The sequence below is a fragment of the Canis lupus genome, chromosome 7 (assembly GCF_048164855.1).
Source record: "Canis lupus baileyi chromosome 7, mCanLup2.hap1, whole genome shotgun sequence".
NCBI classification, from domain to species: Eukaryota; Metazoa; Chordata; class Mammalia; order Carnivora; family Canidae; genus Canis; species Canis lupus.
This window is the reverse complement of record NC_132844.1, coordinates 9,923,492-9,941,997: the sequence shown is the minus strand read 5'-3', so window position 1 is coordinate 9,941,997 and position 18,506 is coordinate 9,923,492. Positions and strand designations below refer to the sequence as shown.

Genomic DNA, 18,506 nt, shown 5'->3' with positions numbered 1-18,506 from the left:
GGATCAGATTAGGGATCTGTTAGTTCTTCTTTACAGTGTTGAAGGGACTGCTGTAAGGTACACTGCTGTGTTTGTGTGACGGGTAGAGCATTTGCTACGAGCCCTCCCTGTTCGGTCCGACCATTCACACTTGCCCTTTTGGCTAACCATGTGAAACTGAAATACTGTGCAACGCTTTTACTGTTTGTTCCCAGGTATTCTTTTTACTCTGTAATAGTATGTATTTTTGCCTTCCATGAAATGCCTTTTTTTTTGAAATGCCTCTTTTTAAATATGTTATTGTGAAGATTAAGCTGGTAAGTTATTTGTTGCAATAAAATAGCCTTCAAGATGGACATATTATCATATCTTGTATTTATTCTACTTTCTACTCATATTAAATAAATTCACATTTAAAATAAATAATTGCTGCCCACCATAATAATACACTTTGCTTTCATCAGAGGTCGTAGCAAAAAGTGACTTCGGGAAACACTGACGGGGGCCAGTCACAACCCACCCTCATGCTGAGAGTACTTTCTGGCTGCTTCTTGAGAAGCAATGCCTAACTCAATAGGGCATGACATCAGATTTGAATAAATCTGAGGAAATATCTGAGAACACAAAATTTCATTCTCCCAGTTCTGACACAGAAAAGGACAAACTGCCCGTAGTTATTCATTCTCCCCCCACCATTTATTCCAATAAGAAATACAGAGAAATTTGTAAACTTTATTCACGACGCAGAAGTTGAGATGAATAAAACAGCTGGCGGTGGCATCTTGTCTCTGAGTTTGATTTATAAAAATACTAGTGAGCACAATTTTCTGCATTTCCTTTGGGGAATGATGAAGACAGTCTTTTTTATAATTATAAAACTTCAGACTTTGATGTCATTTATCACAGTACCGTCTGGAATTCCGGAAATGTTCGGTCAGGGGTGACTTGGGTATTTTTGGACTTGACATTTGATAGAAGTTGGGTAACCGAATATCGTAGTGGTATGTTTTTCCTGTATATACCCTGTCATTCAAGGCATAGAGTTTATCTGCAATGTCACTGCCAATTAAAACTGAGAACAGGCGGGAGATGTAACGATGTTGGGCGAAGAGCAAATATAATTTCTTTCTCCTCCAAGACACATATCGACAATCAGTTTCTGCTGTGAGGGTTACCTAAAAAAAAAATGTAAGGTCACAAAAATCAAAGATTAGGAAGGAGGAAAAGTTCTGCCTCTTTTTTTTTTTTTTTTTTTGCCCCAGTTTTAAATGAATTTTACTTGCTGCTTTTTTTAGGTTAAAAAAGTTCACTGACTCACAATATATTATAAAAATGGAGGGAAATTACAAAATGTATTGCTATATATATAATTTATAACATGAACAATCACAATGTTGTGCCCAAACTTATCTCTTTTCAAAATGTGGGTATCTATATTTTGCCTTTTACAGAAGTGAGAGCCACTTGATACTAAAAAATAATAAAGTTGGCTAATGCCAGAAGTATTTTTCCAAGTTAGTCCCCAAGACTGCAGACATTTAGCTCTACTCATTTCTGTAGCACAAAACAGAATTTATTTACCTATTCTGCATATGTATATGAATTTGTATTTGTAACAAATACACAAGTGTATGTTACATGTATTAATCATAGGAAAACAATACACCATAATAGATGGAATCCACTGAAATGATTATCTTTTGAATTTGCCAACATAGCAGCAGAGTAGTGACAGTTTAGCATTTTTTTGCTAGAAAACAACTAAAATCTATCAGCATTTAGAATTTTAAGGGGACACCTAGGTGAATCAGTGGTTGAGCGTTTGCCTTTGGCTTGGGTCATGGTACCAGGGTCCTGGGATTGAGTCCTGCATCAGGCTACCTGCAGGGAGCCTGCTTTTCCCTCTGCCTGTGTCTCTGCCTCTCTGTGTCTCTCAGGAATAAATAAATAAAATCTTTAAAAAAAATTAATTCTTAAGAATAACTCATTTTGTAATAAGGGTGGACTTTTATTTTTTTAATCTTTAAAAAGATTTTATGTATTTATTTGACACACAGAGAGAGGGAGAGAGCACAAGCAGGAGGAGCAGCAGAGGGAGAGGGAAAAGCAGGCTCCCCATGGGGAGCCCGATGCCACGCCACCCTGATCTCAGGAGCCCGTAATCACAACCTGAGCCAAAGGCAGATGCTTAACCACTGAGCCACTCAGGTGCCCTAAGGACAGGCTTTGAAATTCTTGGTGTTTAGATTTCTAAACGGTGGCAGTGACAGTGTTGTTTACATTCAAATCTCAATGAATTCCATTTTAATCTCCCTATATACAGCTAACCCAAGGAAAATCTAAGAATTTCTATCATGGACTCCCTATAGGTCATATATGATGCCCATGCCTTTTCTTGTCACTGGACCTACCCAGTGACAGTCATCAGCAAGAGTCAAACAGAACTGGGCAGTCACGCATGTGGCAAAGTACAATCTAAAGTGAAATAAATAATAGTGAAAGGGAATAAAGGGGAAAGGAGAAAAAATGAGTGGGAAATATCAGAAGGGGAGACAGAATATGAAAGACTCCTAACTCTGGGAAACGAACTAGGGGTGGTGGGAGGGGAGGAGGGCGGGGGGTGGGGGTGACTGGGTGGCGGGCACTGAGGGGGGCACTTGACGGGATGAGCACTGGGTGTTATTCTGTATGTTGGCGAATTGAACACTGATAAAAAATAAATTTATTATTTAAAAAAATAAAGTAAAATAGGAGTTACTGCTCTGCTGTCTGCTGTTTTGTTTTGTTCGCCTGTGTTTAAACAAAGGTGTATGGGGAAGAGGCAGTTGTCACTCTGAGGTCTAGTTATCCCTTACCTGAAAAATGCCCTCCTCCGTGGGTCTCAGGGAGTCCCATTCAGGAGAATCCAGGAACTGGAAGGGGAAAATGTAATGCAGAAATTCGCCGTCAACTGTCACTCTGATCCTACCCAAACACAAAGAACATCATTTATGAGAGGAGGAGAAGGCAAGCACATAGCTGGGGGGCACGGGGGAGGGAGCAGGACTTCCAATCTCTGATGGACTTCATGGCTTTTAAAATTTTGTAGGATAAAATATTGATTTCATACGTTACAGTTTACAGTAAGTGACAAAATCTCCTGTAAGACTCATGCACTGATGTTCCTCACACAGTTAGGATTCTGGAATATTGGGTGAAGTTCACCAGACAATGCATCAGGGTGTACATTGATGATATGTGCCCATTTGTGTGTATATAGTATACTTCAAGAAAAAGTTTCATTGCACTCAGTCAGATTTTAAATTAAGTAGGAAAACACTGAAGAACATAAAGGAGTACTGCTGTAAATACCCTGTAAACCAAACAGTTAAGCTTTATAAAGGCATGAATAATCACATTATTGTTTCCTCCCCCCAAACTTTCTGTTTTCAAAGTTTATATACATACAGCTATAAATATAAAAAATATATATGGTGCCCTCCCTGCTTCTAGCAGGTGGGCAATTCTAGCATTTACTGAAAAAAATAAAAGATCATCATAAAACCTAAATGTTCTATATTACTTAAAGGAATGCCCCCATCAGAGTCTATTTAAAGTACTCTGCATGCCAACATAAGTCTTCTATTAATTCAAGCTGGCATCGTCCTCTTCTTGACTCTCAGTGATTAGCCTGGAAACAAATCCAGACAACCCCATTTGTACATTTGATTTCTAAGAAGAAATATTAAGGCTCAAGATTATATCCTGCTTCAAGTAAATAACAGCATGTACTCTAAATGTCTATGTCCATGACTCACGTGTGTGTCAAGGAGTTTCTCATGCCCAGTGCTAAAAACTGCCCAGACCTATGCTATGCCGAGATGGCAAAGTGTAACAGAAAGAAACTCCAGCTAGTAGCTAATATAGAGGAAATAACTAATATAGAGCAAGCGCCAAGAGTACAAACCTTCCCGAAACAAGCAGGGAGAGTTTATCAATGGAGGTTTTCCCCTGCATGGCATAACAGTGTTCCTTCTCCAAAGTAACCACTTCAGAGCTCAGAGCAATTGTTCTGAAGACGGGCAAAGAGGTCCCCAGCGGCTGAAAAAGGGAGCTGTACAGTAGCTGGAATTCTCGAGAAAAAGTGATGCTGCGAACTTGATACGCAATGTGAACAAATTGCATGAAGCAGATGACAAACAGGACAAAATTCCAGGAAAATATGTCGGCTGCACAGACATCTACCCAAGCCCAGACAGCAGAGCAGAGAAAACCCAACCCCAGCAAACTGAAGACGTAAAGGAGCCCGAAGAAGCCACTGCCACCCATGAAACCTACTACAAATAAAATACTGGCAAGATGGTAAATGGCTCCTTCGGCCTCTTGCTTCCAGGTGGTGCAGACTGGGTGTTCATCAATTAGGTTCTTCCATAAACTTGAATTTCTTTCCATGGCTGTGCTCCTGTCTGGCTCACTTTTCAGTTGACACGAGAAGATCCTGAAGCAAGTAATTAAGTCCTTTGCTTTTCCATCATCAGCGTCTGGCCATGTCTTTATAAAACCAGAGAAGGCCTAGATGCTGGCGTCGTAGCGATTAAGGGTTTTATGTGTATGGATCTTGAAAAGCTAAACATCCCATGCTAGCTTCTTTAAGTTCATTTGGGCTGCTGATTGAGATCTAGTCCACAAATATTTTGTGGTTTCCTGGACAAGAAAAAGAGAAGGATCTAATTAAACAAGCACAATTGAGAGGTATATTTAAAGGAGTCACCAGCATTAATATTCAAGCTGATAGACTGTTTTCTATGAAGTTAGGCTCTTTTAAGCATGGGTGCTGTCAGGTGTTAAGTTTCTAGGATGGAAAATGTGTATTCTCAGGGTTATGCTTAATAATTAATAATGATAATAAATTATTCACCAAAATTTTAGCATTTGAGGGAATTAGCTACCTACATATTCTTCTAGAAAGTTAGGTGCCATAATCAACTGGTCTTCGCAATAAGAGCTCGGTGTGCCTCAGAATCACTTGGGACAGTGACTAAAAATGCAGATTCATAGGCTGTGTGTAGGCATACTGAGTCAGAACCACGGAGGGTGAGGCCTATGTGTTGGTATTTTGACCATCCTCCCCCCCACACACATGATTTTGATGCATCAATCCATAGCCTTTCATGGCCCACCCTCTGAGACAGATGTTTGACAATGTTATTCACTCTCTACAGATGAGGAACTTGAGGCTTCAAGAGGCCAATTAGTTTATCCCAGGTCACACAGTGGGCGGGGCGGATCACAACTTTGCCCTGGATCCTGGATCCAATCACCTGGCCTCTCATGAAAGGTATTGTAAATTAGGCGCTGTAAGGAGCCCTAATAAAACAATAAACATAAACACATAATTAGGAGTCAGATTTTTAGAGCACATGGGAGACTGTGAATATGCTTAGTGAGTTAGATCAAAACTATTTGAGAAATGTCAATTCAGATCTACTTCACCGTATTGGAGGCTAGTTCAGGTTTAAAGTCTGCAACCATCTAACTAAATAAATAATATTAAAATTCCTGCCACTTACGCATCTATTTACCAGATGGTCAAAAAAATGTTACCGACTTGTTCCTCTGCACATATATTCTCTACCCTTTGAGCCATATGGTAAAAATGCTAATGTGTGATCTGAGTCAGGAGCGATTTAACCAGGATGATAGAACGGTAGGATATGTATCATTTACCGCCAGGTTTCTTAACAATAAATAGTTCCGATGTGAAGCATTCATTAGATTGAATTTTTAAACCATGACAACCTTCAGAAGCCTTGAACTTAAGGGCTATATTTAGTGTTTTTATTTTTGAGATAGATTATTTCCAGAACACCTGTTAATAAAATATCGGATATCACAGATCTTGTCTCATAGGAAAAAAAAAATACACACAGAGAGGTGAAAATGACTTAGCTGAAGTAAAAAGAGGGAACAGTATAATCACCAACAGAATTAGAAATGGGAATAAGGCGCTGCTACTGTTGGAGCTCTTGGTTTTTCACCTTGGATAGTGATTCTTTTCTCCGCAAGTAATGACTTTAAGAATGTCACCAGGTGAATCATTAAAAAAAAAAAAAAAGAGAGAACTCAGATCTACAACTTATATTGTTATTTGTACTTCAGCGACTTTCACATGTACTCGAAACATCCCGTTTAAAACATCCTCCTAATTCCAGCCTCCCCCCATCACTCTGTGAGATGAGATTCCGGGCAGACCAGCTCCTTGAACATGTTCAATTTCTCCTCTTTAAACACAACACAAAATTATCCACTACTGGATACTCACAATAAAGAAAAAAAATTTTTTTTTAGTACAATGAATAAGTAGTGAGAACTGCAGAACTCCAGACTGCAAATGTCAGTCTCCCTGCTGTTTTACTTTTAAAACTAGGGTATTTTAAATGAATCAGTTCCTCAGGATACCCAACATAGCCACCAAAGCTGATATTAAAAAGCACTGCGGGCAGAGCTCTGAACTTTGGTTTGAACTCCCTTAAAAATTCATAATCCCCAACAAAATGTTAAAATGATGCTGACAGAGAAAGGCCATGTAAAACCTTTGCGGCCATGCAGAAGGGAGCGTATGGGAATCTCGTCCCCTGAAGATCCTGACTTGGGGGACAGACTGGGCCACCTGCATTCCAGGAGTGTGACCCACTGCCATCCCAAGAAGAACTGTGCTTCCGGCCCTCACCAGCCGGCTTCTGTTTCACGAAGCTGCAACCAAATCATCCTCCCCTCCTTGATACTGTATCACTCAGCCCAGCAGCACAGAGTGCTGACTTGCCCTGATTAAATTACTCCACACCCAGCCTTTCTCCACTTGGTGTGTTTTTATTCAGTCACCAAAACAGATGTATTTTATTAGAAGAGAGAACTGACAGGGGCAGGTGACGGGCATGAGTGTTCCCCTGACATGTGCCAGCAGCACTATATGGCTGAACATGATTCATCCACCAGCTGCCTGCTTGAAAGGCCTGTGGGCCTTAAGTCATGTTTGTGAGTAAATAAATGTGCAATGCCCAAGTGGCACAGTGGATCTCTCGGGCAATAAAGCCCCATCTTCCCTGCAAAAGAAATGGGCACACGGAGCTACAAATGATGGAAACATTAAGTGCAAATAAACACGTGAGTTCCAAGCTTCCCCCTTTTTATAATAAGACCCTGAGCTATAAAGGAATAGGGGCATTTAAAGGTGCAGCCCCGGTGGCCCAGCAGTTTATTTATTTATTTTTTTAATTTTAATTTTTTAATTTTTTGTTTTTTATTTTTTTGGCCCAGCGGTTTAGCACTGCCTTCAGCCCAGGGCATGATCCTAGAGACCCGGGATCGAGTCCCACATCGGTTTCCCTACATGGAACCTGCTTCTCCCTCTGCCTCTCTCTATTTGTCATGAATAAATAAATAAAATCTTTAAAAAAATAATAAAGGAAGGTGCAAGGATGCTCTGTGAAACGTGATGGAGACCTGGTTCCAACGGATCAAGACGGCCAATCGGTTCACACTCATTATCTCACAGCATCACACTTGGTGCCACGAGGGAGGCAGATGCTAAACCATCATGCCCTGCTCACAGATGGCAAAGCAGGGCCCGGGACTGGCTAAGCAACCAGCTTCAGGTAGGAGAGGCAGAGAGGCACGGCTGCAAGGTGGAAGGCCTCTCCTCTTTCAGTGCCTTGCCCTGGCCAGCAGGCAGTGCCACCTGGCAATGCTGTGACTTGATAGCAGCGTGTTGGGGGACCTGGGGTATTGTCAGGCCTGGTTTGCTGGGCAAATAATAATCCTAACACTGAACATGTAAGACCCACCACGCCCACGTGTGCTGCTCAATCCACAATGCTTACCGTACAGCCGGGGGGGGGGGGGGGCAGACACAGGAAAGCCACTGGTGAAATAATTTGCTGTATTATTACCATTACTCAACACCGACTGACTTCCTCTCCAGGCCTCTGAGATTCCCCAGGGGCAAAGGCAAATGTTTTCGTATTTCTGGCACTCAGTGAATGTTGATTGAAGGCCCTGGTATCCAGGTGCAGGCGTCAGGCCTTCTCCACGCCTACTCTCTATCCGATTTAATGGATGTTCTAGCATCTTCGGTCACCCAGGGGATCAGAAGTAGGGAAAATCCCAACATCCAGCACAGTTAGGTACAAAACCGTGAAGCAGGGGGGGAACCCTACTTATTTAAATGTCTGGCACGGCTCCCAATTCGTAGGGGAATCCTTTCGTCTTCATACAAATTGGGTTCCCTAAGAGCAGCTGAGTTTTAATCTGGTTAAAAACAACAACTCTCGTAGCTTGTGGTGTGGCGGGAGTTTCGGTTGCTAGGCAACCCAGAAGATAAAAATTCCATCAATATTCTCCTCATTAATTGGAAGAGGTCCTGGCTTTGGCATGCGTTCCATATGCAAAACAATCATTTGCCTAATGATGGTTTTCTCTACGTGTCCTCAAGGAGGTACACTTGCTCAGGGCCTCAGTGCCAGACATACTCAAAAAGCATCTCACGTCATCTTCGCAGGGACCCCACGGGGAAGGTACTAGATCTCCATCTTACAGATGAGAAAATTGAAACTCAGAGAGGGGAAGTAAATTGTTCCAGGCCACACTGCTAATATTGGGATTAAATTCCACCCGGTTTTGCCTGATTCTGAAGCTTTAGAGCCTAAACCACATTTATTATTCTGCTTCAGCGGTACCAGGATTTAGAAGACGTAGGCAGCAGTTTCCTCTTGGCTACTTAGATGGACTCAGGCATGTGTATTCATCAGTAAAGCAGAGGTAATACCACCTGTTCTGTCCACTTTTCAAAGGGTGCTGCTAGAAGATTCAAATGAGAAAATCTATATCACATCTTCTTGGCAGACTTTAAAATAACACAGAGATGTGCTTGTTGCTTGGATGTTACAGAGCTGAGCCTCTTGGAGAATTAAGTTTTTAAAAGCTTCCTTTCACGCAGCAGTTTACAACCGAAGACAGAAATACAAATGTTCCTTTTGGTGGCTACCCAATTTAAAATTTAAAATTCGAAATTTACTCATTCCTGCAGGGGTGATGATCTCTGTGTCCTGACCTGCGATGGCTGGGAGGCGGAGGCAAACCCATCACCAAGCCACCCCTGAGTCTTTACTTTCAAATGGCCAGTCTTTGGAAGACGACAATGATCTTCTACTTCAGATCAGTGTTTAGTGCTTCCCAGCAGGTATCCTCAAATCACTTAGACCAGAATCACCCAGGAGGCTTCCCTGGCCCCACCCCAGAATTACAGGAAGGGACCTGGGATGATGCCTTTTTAATAAGCTCCCAGTTGATTCTTAGGCACACCAAAGTTTGAGGGCCATTATTTTATGTTGTTCCTGAATGGTTTCTGAGTTATCCTTGTTTGTTCGCAGGATCTAAGCTTTGTTGACTCCTGGCTGACCGCTGGCTGTCCCTCTATGCTGATCACTGTGTGTGCTTCTGACCCCTCAGTCTGCCCAGGGCAGCAGTGCTGGTGTCCGCGCTCCATTCTGTGTCTAGTCAGTTCAGTTCACACTATTGCTTAGAAGAAGGGTTCTAGTCTTAGCTGTGCCTCTAGATAGTGTGATCTTTAATCTTACTAGACCTGTTTCCTCATTGGTAAAATGAAAGTGTGGGACAAAATAATGTGAGGTCCCTTTTGGCTCTAAAATGACATTACTCCGTGTGATAAGGAATAGAAGAGTTTCCCTAGCATGGGCTAAAATATAGAGCTGAGTGGCGGAACTGAATTAGGACTGCAGGTCTTAACACCAGGTCCATGAAGGGCGGGGTGGGGGCGGCCGACTCTGGAGATCACTTCCTTAATTACTTACAGCCCATGGTGGGGCCCAGACACTGGCATTTTCTGATGTGCAACCAGGGCTAAGAACTATTGGGGGGGGGGGGGGTGAGGCTGAGAGACAGCAGAACAGTCTGTAGGGTAAAGGATCAGATTTTAGTTCTTATTTTGAAGGAGCTGGAAAGGCACATTCTCGCCTTATGTGTTCTCATTCCTGTGCTTTGCTCAGGTGAGGAGGCATTTTCCTTCCTTACCACTCATCATTCCAAGAGGGCTCAAGGCTTGTGGATGTTTTGCAGCAGCCTTTCCCTTTAACAGGGTGGCCTGAAGTGCACCTTCTAACTCTGAATTTTTATGGCCTTTATTATCTTTCAGTATGGCTTCTATCACGTTATGTTATATTGGCCACTTAAGGAAACATATATATGTATACACACATATATATTTTTAAAGAATCATATTCCTCTTTTAGTTTAAGTAATTTTCCAAAAGAAATGAATGTAGTATTTTAAAACGTCAGCTTTATTGGTTGGTTATTGTGTGTGTATGTATATATATATGGAAATATTTATGAAATTCCCCTCTGTCTAGAACACAGTGGGTCTTCAATAAATGTTCAATGACTGATAAGGATAACCTTGATCAGGTATAAAAGCAGTATTCAGAATAGTTTGGAACAAGTAGGAAGCCCAAGTGAGATCTAACCAATACCTGGATCAAGGATTTAGATATTAGACCAGAGAGAAAGGGAAGCATATATTATACTATGAGGAAGAAGTGAAAGGAAGAAGTGCCTCTACTGAGACAGGAGAACAAAGAAGAGTTGAAGACCCTCGGCCATCGTAAGAGATCCCAAAGTTCAGGAAGAAATCAGAGGAAAGGGGAACACAGTTTTATCCTCAAACTAATACTCTTAATCTAGCAACAGTTCACAGCAAAAGATAAGGGGCAGGACAGTGGAAACTCTAATAGTTACTGTTACACAGGACAATCCTGAAGAAAGACCGGGGTTGGCAAGATTTGCTACAAAATGAGTGCAGAGAGAATTAGAGTTGAAATCTGAAATGCCCGCGATCAGAGGCCTCAGACAGAGCTCCAGAGTTGTGCTGTCCAACAGGGCAGCCATTAGCCACCTGTGGCTGGTCTGAATTGAGAGGTGTTGTACACATGAACTTCAAAGATTTAGTACAAAGATAAAGACTGCGTCATTAATAACATTAACAGTGATTCTATGTTGAAATGATAATGTTTTAGAAGTATCGGGTCAAAGAAAACATTAAAGTTAATTTTGCCCATGTCTTATTTTTTAATGATGCTACTAGAAAATTTAAAATTACACATGTGGCTTGCATTATATTTCTCTTGGACAGTGTTGGTCTAGAGCCTCTCAAGTAACAGAGAGAGAGAAAATGAAAAAGACTTGGCAAGGCACTGTGCAAACAGCGCATATGTATAATGTATAAGTGTATAAATATGGAAAAATTATCTAAGATTAAGAACAGAGTTGATATAAATGTAAATTATATTGGCTACAATATTCATATGCTACAGTCATCAGATGTTATCCATAGCATAGATGTCGCCATCTGGTTTCTGCCTACATAGGTGGCCAACCCTACAATAGCTCTTGGCCTCTTTATCCTACCAAGGAAGTCACTACTTTTAACTTTTGCATTAGGAGAATTATGCTTTCGCAAGGAATTCTATCACATTGTTTCATTTTCGCGTTTCATCTTCTGATGATACCTCATGGAATACATTAGAAATCCCAGACAAATAATCTCATGCATTTTGTGGTGGAGATTGAATTGTGGCCTTCTGGGTTCCAGAGGGTCCATAGCAGCCTTTGCTTTCATGTGACATACGAGTTTCTTCATGCACCACGAGGCTTCTGGGCTGGAGTATGCCTTTGACCATACCGCTGAGAGCTTGGCTTCTCTTCAGACTTGAGAAAATTAGAGAACATGCCAACAGCCCACGCTGGACTTCTCTGACTCTCATGTCTTAGCTAAAGTCCATTTCATTACCTCCAACTGTGTCTGATTTCTTACTTTATCACATAGGCAGGATTGTAAGATGGCCTCCAAGATTCCTGTCTCATTGGTGCACACATGCTATAATTCTCTCCTTGAGTGTGGCAGAGCCCGCGAGTGGGATGGGACAGATGCTTTCTTGATTAGGTAACATTCTGTGGCAAACGGTGCTGGAATAATCACCTGTGATTATGAAGTTATTAAGATTGTAGGACTGGAGAGGGATTGAAAATTAGAGAGTCATGTTCCTACTTGAATGGAAGAAAGCAAACACCATGTTGTGAACTGCTTTTGGGGGCCACAAGCTGGCAGTCACTTGAGCCGAAAGAAGTCCCCAACTAACAGTTACCAAGGTAATGGGAATGTCAGTCCTACAACCACAAGGAACTGAAATCTGCCAACCACCTAAAGAACTTGGAAGAGGACCCTGGGCTCCAAATGAGGAGTGCAATGTAGCTGACACCTGGATTGCAGTCTTCCAATGCCCAGAGGATCCAGTTCAGCCATGTCTGGACTCTTAACCCACAAAATGCCCAGAGGATCCAGTTCAGCCATGTCTGGACTCTTAACCCACAAAACTATGTGATAATGGATTTGTGATGTCTTCAGCCACTGGTTTGTGGTACTTTGTCACAAAGCAATAGAAAACCAATACACACAATTATGAGTACTTCCTGTACATATGGCTTTTCATTAATCTAATAATCTATATTTTATGATGGAATTGGAATGCAGCTCTATGGAGCAGAAGACACTCAATTCTTGCTATATTTAAATCAGGAAAATCAGATAAGAACAGTAATACTTTTGAAGAACAGTATCTAGAAAGCAAGACACTAAGCGAGGCCCTGAGAATTACATATAAATTCACTCTGGTTCCCAGCAACACGTTATAGGTTCTCCTTCAATGGAGTCAGATAGCCCCAACACTGTTAAGCATTTGGACACATGAGCAATTTCCAGAATAATTATGTCATTCATATGCAATCTCTAAAATTCCTGGAATACCAAGTTTCCTTGGGTGACTTCCAGCTTGTAAAATTGAGCCATATGTACAGGGCAAATACTTGATTTCTCAGACACATTTAGAGATTAACACTCAAAAGACAGACTACAGAAACTCAAATAGCTCTGTAATTCTTCTAACTATGTGACTCCAACCAAGTTCAGGTTGCGTTTAGCAATAAGGAATTAATGCGATATTTAGTTGCCATTTCCTTGAACCTCATTTACAACTATTACTACTACTACCACCACCACAGCTACCAACATCTACATTTACTGAGCACTTACCGTGTGCCAGGCATGTTTCTAAGACTCATAAAATATTATGTTATTTAATCTTCACAACTTTTTGAAATATATAGTTCTATTGTCCCCATTCTGCAGATGAGAAAACTGAGGCACAGGGAAGTTAATTAGGCAGCTTAAGGATGCAGAAAGCTCAGTTTCACTCCCAGGCAGACAGATACAAATAAAGACACACTGCTCCATGTACAGTTTGAATCTAAATATCTGGACTTACTAGAACAAATCAACAACATTTTTGTTTTCTCCCTTCAGTTCTAGAGTCAATGAATTTAAATGTCTTTTTAAGAAATTACAATCTTTTGAGCAATACAGGGATAGGAAAGTGGGTCCCACGTTGAATCACTCAGTGTCCTAAAATTCTTAATTTGAAGAAACTCAGTGAACCTCTTCTTCTCAAGCGATGCCATTTGATCGCTTTTAATAAGAACCATGCTCTGCTTTAGGTTCTTCTGACTTCTCCTTAACCTGGAAATGGTTAAAGGCACAAGCAGGCCATTCACTTTTGAGCAGCTGCTATCATGTCATGCAGTAAGTTCACCAGAGATTCATGATGAAAACTGCAAGACAAGCCGGATCCACAGTCTTCTCTTGACACCTTCATTTCCTTTCCCCCCAAGTGACCTATACGCAGCAAATGAACTCACTTTTCTATGTGTATTTAGTTCAGGTTCTCGTGTTCCTTCCTGACCAACATGCCTAACAAGCTCTTGTGGTCTAGCTAAATGGCTAGTCTTTTCTTTTTCATTTTTTCTGGCTAAATAACCAGGTGGACCACACACCAGGGTCAGTGATGTCTGAAACCACCAAACCAGCTATTACTGGTGCTAAAAGGAGCACTTCTTCAGGGTCCTGGGATTTCCTGTCAAGGTGTTTGCACAGAGATAGGAGCTTTCTCTTTGATTGTGGGAGATTGTTTACTGTTTGGTCCTCAATCTACATGCTCTACAGTCTTTCCGTTTCTTCTTTTTCTTTCAGCCTCATTTTTATTGGCTCTGTAATACTTGAAGTTATTCCAGCCATAGATATTTCCTTTTATTTTTGCAGCACTGCCTGTGGATAAGCAATGCAGATTATTCCCTTATTTTTGCTGCTCAGGAAGTGTACATATCCTCTTGATTCCTTCAAAATGTTTATTTCAAGTTTCTCTTCAATATTGAAGCTTTCCTTTTGCATGCATTATTTGACATTTTGAATCAAGAGGCTTAGACATTCCTGGGATGTTGAAAGAGGGTGTTTTGGGACAGAAAAGTTCACCACTACAAAATAATAGAACACAATCTTGCAGGATAACATGTGGTGAAGCAAGGTAGCTGGTAGATGTTTCAGGTGTATGTGTATTTGTATTTTGTGTACTCCGACATGGCTTAAGTCACTGATGGTGGTTTAATATGTTCACCTGGTGTTCTGGCTGAGGAAATGATGCACAAGCAAGCAAAAAAATGTGTGCTATGCTCAAACTGTTCCCTAAGATTTCAATCGCACTGACAGGATGCTTATTTTCAAAAAACAAACAGTGTAACACAATTGACTGTGTCATCAACTTTCAAATGGCCAGGAATATACTGTTAATTAAGATGCAATAATTCAATAAATCCCTGCTCTCCTGGAGTTTGCATTTTAGTGAAATTCAAATGTTGATATGATTTAAGCTTACTTTCAATTATGAGATCTATATTAAATAGCTAAAAATCATATCAAATAAACTTAAGTTACTTAAAACTCATTTAAAGTCAGTTAGTTGTTGCATACTAAATTTTTAAATACACACTACATTTTAAGAGGCAGTCTAAAGTCTTATAAATCAAAATGCAAACAGCCTTGTTTTTTAGAATGTCCATCAAGGACTGAAAACAAACAAACAGGCAGACAACCCTAGAACATTATTTGTGTCCCTGGAGTAGCACCACACATATTAATACATATGTATTAATTAATACATGATCTATATGCTCACTCACTCACCACCCACCAGCGAGCCTAATTTGAAAAATTTTAAATACAAAAAATTTCAAAGAATTAAGATCCATGAACCCAATGACCAGAATTAACAAACATCACTGTCATTTTAAAAAATCTATAATTTAAAAATTCCACAGAAACTGAAGATGGCTGTGGATTCTTCTCAAGAACCACTTGTGAACCTCTTCTTCTCAAGCATGCTATTTGATTGCTTTTAATAAGAACCATGCTCTTTAGAGATTAACTGACTTCTCTTTAACCTGGAAATGGTTAAAGGCACAAAGCAGGCCATTCACTTTTGAGCAGCTGCTATCATGTCATGCAGTACGTTCACCAGAGATTCATGATGAAAACTGCAAGACAAGCCGGATCCACAGTCTTCTCCACTCACTCCTTATATTTAATTGTGTTTATCCTTCCAGTCCATATAGAACAATTTTAAAATTGCAATTTAAAATGCAGTGTGAGATTAGAAATGTATCTTATGTGTTTTTTTCAGGTCCATTCTTAAATTTTTTTCATCTACAAAGACATATACAAAGAGAAAATACTATGTAATAAATATCCATATACCTATTACCCAGGTTCAACAATTATCAAGATTTTGCTACATAGATTTTTTTTAAAATTAAAAGCAAAAACTGTAACTACCATTCATCCTATAGCTTGTTCAGTCAATAAACAAACATCTACTAAGGGAGACAGGGAAAATTATAGTTAGTTGTGCTCTTACTATGTGCCAGGCAGCAGATCTTCCATTTCCTGACCCATTTGGGAGTCACAACACCTCTGCAACCTCAGTAGTTTTATCAGCATTGTTGGGAGTGAAAAATGAGGCTCAGAGCAATGAAGATTCTTGCCTAGGCTCCGCCAGTTGATTGTCTTTCTAGAACCAATTTCATAGTGTGTGTAAGAGTCACCAGAGGTTATTATTCTGTTGAGGAATATAAATGAAGAACAAAATGAGAAGGTCTCATTTTGGGTTTGTGTGAATCAATCCCTGTATTGAGTTGGAGGGCAACCCAGCATTTGTTACAGAGGCTTTGAGACAGTGACTTTCAGTTATTTAATTTTTAAAAATGCCTGTTGTAACTTTCACTTTAAGACATTTCCCTGTAACTATTTGGATAACAGAGAGAAACCTTTTCCCTTTTCCTCAAAAATAAAAAAAATAAATAAAAAGAAAAAGAAAAAATAAAAAAGAAAGAAAGAAAGAAAAGAAAAGAAAAAAGAAATCTGATTAATGATTCAATATACTCTTGTAAATTCTTACTTACTCTCTATAGCTCATGACCCCAGTTGACCAACGACCATAATTACAAAAAACAATTTCAACTGCAATTTGCAGGCTTGCAGATCGATCCACCATGGATATTTTCCAAAGCAGTTTTGAAACTTCTTCCCTGCCATGTTGCTTATTATGTGTTATTATATACTACAGCAAACGCATCACAACCTTTCTTGATCTTGATGATTCCAAAATAAGCAGACGTGAATGCTCCGTGTGTCAATGCTATTAGTCAGTCCTGTGGTTAAGAGGATGGGAGTTTGGTTCTCCAGGACATATTTTTATTTAGTAGCATAGAATGTCACCATTTAGAAGCACGGCATGCACAATGATTCAGCTATTCTGAGGCACTGTTGAGATTCAAGAAACTCAACTATCCAGTGTCTCCCAGTTGATAGGTATAAAATTTTAGGGCAGAAAATGTCTTACTCTAGGTTTTGGTTTGTATTTGTATATCCTAAACTCTCCACTCTTCAGGGCAGGAAAGAGCCTTAAAGATCATCTGGGATCAGCCCGGCCTCTTCATCTTGCAAATGTGGAAGCAAATCCACCTTTTGTTTATATTTTGTTTCATGTATTTCTTGTTTGGTTTTCTTTTTTTTCCCAAGAGAACAATGCCAAGTTACTGTACTGACCTGCAAGGGAATCCGACCATGCGGCAGTCTCTGATATTAAAATAACAGAAAACAACTGCCACCGAACCTTAATGTGAACAGAGTCCAAGAATTTTTTAAGGCTGCCCTAAAATGCAGTTGCTGTGCCCAAGCTTGCAAGTTCAAAAAACACCTAACTACAAGAGTCAGAACAAAAAGTGGGGAAGGAAGATTGTCCCACTCTTGGTGTTTACTAAATCAAATTAAACTATGTTCAAAAGTGGGCTTCTAATTCTACTTTTCCGTTTATGATTCACATGCAGCACTTTTTCACTTTTTTTGCAAATGTCTCCTGGCTAAAACAATTTTTTTTTTGGCCATAGCCCTATCACTGTATTTTGATTCTTTCATCTTTTCCTAAAATACAGACCCTTAAAATGTCTTATACCTCTGGAACCCACCTTGGAGAGGAGGTAATTTAGTGGGTTTGTTTCTCTCCTTCCCCGCCCCCCCTTGCAAGGAGGATCCCCAAATAGAGAAAGCAGGTCAGCGTGACCTCGGGTGAGGCAGCCCCGGCCCCGGCCCCGCGGGCCTCCTGCAGACCTCGGGGGACGGAGCTCCGGCCGCGGCACTTCCCCACGAAACCCCAAGAATACGGGGACCCCTTGGGTCAGCTTCTCTGGCTCCAAAGCCTGGCCTCTTTCTTTGGGCTGCAAGGTGCCCAGGGCAAGAGCGGGGAGGCCCCCCCCGAGGAGCTGGGGCGGGCGGCCCGGGTCCCGGGGCCGGAGCGCGCGGAGCTGCGGGCGGCGCCACCCCGACTCCCGACTCCCGACTCCCGAGCGGGGCCCGCGGCGCGGAACACCCGGGTCGGCGGCCTCGCAGCTCGCACCCCGGGGCGGGGCCGGTAGCAGCCGCGCCGCCAAAGTTGCACCGAAGCGCGCGGGGTGCGGGGTGCAGGGGCGCAGGGGTGCGGGGTGCAGGGGTGCGGGGGCAGGGGGTCAAGGGGGCGGGGTGCAGGGGGTCAAGGGGGCGGGGTGCAGGGGTGCAAGGGGTGCAGGGGTGCAGAGGGTGCAGGGGCAGGGGGTCAAGGTGGCGGAGTGCAGGGGTGCGGGGGCAGGGGTCAAGGGGGCGGGGTGTAGGGGTGCGGGGGCAGGGTGTCAAGGGGGCAGGGTGCAGGGGTGCGGGGGCAGGGGGTCAAGGGGGCGGGGTGCAGGGCTGCGGGGGCAGGGGTGCGGGGTGCAGGGGTGCAGGGCTGCGGGCCTCCCCGGGGCGGCGGAGCCGAGGCGCCCCCGGGCTGCGCTCCTTACCTGCCTTCCCGGGCCGGCGCAGAGCTCGGGTGTCGCGCCCGCAGAAGTTTCCAGCCCACCGCCCGGCCGGGCTGGGAGGCGCCGCAACCCCCGCGCCCGGCTCGCGCGCTCCTCGCCGCGCACCCGCCCCGGCCGCGCAGTGTGACCGCGGCCCCTGCGGAGCTCGCGCGGGGAGGGGGGGGGACGGGCGCGCGCCCCGGGGCGCGGCGGGGAGGGCGGCGG

At 42.3% G+C, this 18,506-nt stretch overlaps 2 protein-coding genes across 8 annotated transcripts in view; one reads left to right on the top strand and one right to left on the bottom strand.

Moving 5' to 3' along the window:
• The window catches only part of LOC140636573 (uncharacterized), a 139,278-nt gene that overhangs the window by 15,337 nt on the left and 105,435 nt on the right, over positions 1-18,506 (top strand). The gene's annotated exons all lie outside the window — the stretch shown is intronic.
• Positions 698-18,424, bottom strand: POPDC3 (popeye domain cAMP effector 3). 5 transcript variants are annotated; one of them, XM_072831934.1, is made up of 5 exons: positions 18,285-18,423; positions 15,830-16,030; positions 3,926-4,662; positions 2,835-2,943; positions 698-1,154 (listed from the first exon to the last, which is right to left on the bottom strand). In XM_072831934.1, exons 3-5 carry the CDS (start codon positions 4,408-4,410, stop codon positions 873-875), a joined length of 876 nt encoding a protein of 291 aa, XP_072688035.1. In that variant the 5' UTR covers positions 4,411-4,662; positions 15,830-16,030; positions 18,285-18,423; the 3' UTR covers positions 698-872. The 5 variants fall into 5 exon arrangements, with proteins under 5 accessions (XP_072688035.1, XP_072688034.1, XP_072688037.1 ...); XM_072831933.1 differs by lacking the exon at positions 15,830-16,030 and having other exon boundaries at positions 18,285-18,424; XM_072831936.1 differs by lacking the exons at positions 15,830-16,030; positions 18,285-18,423 and adding an exon at positions 8,175-8,293.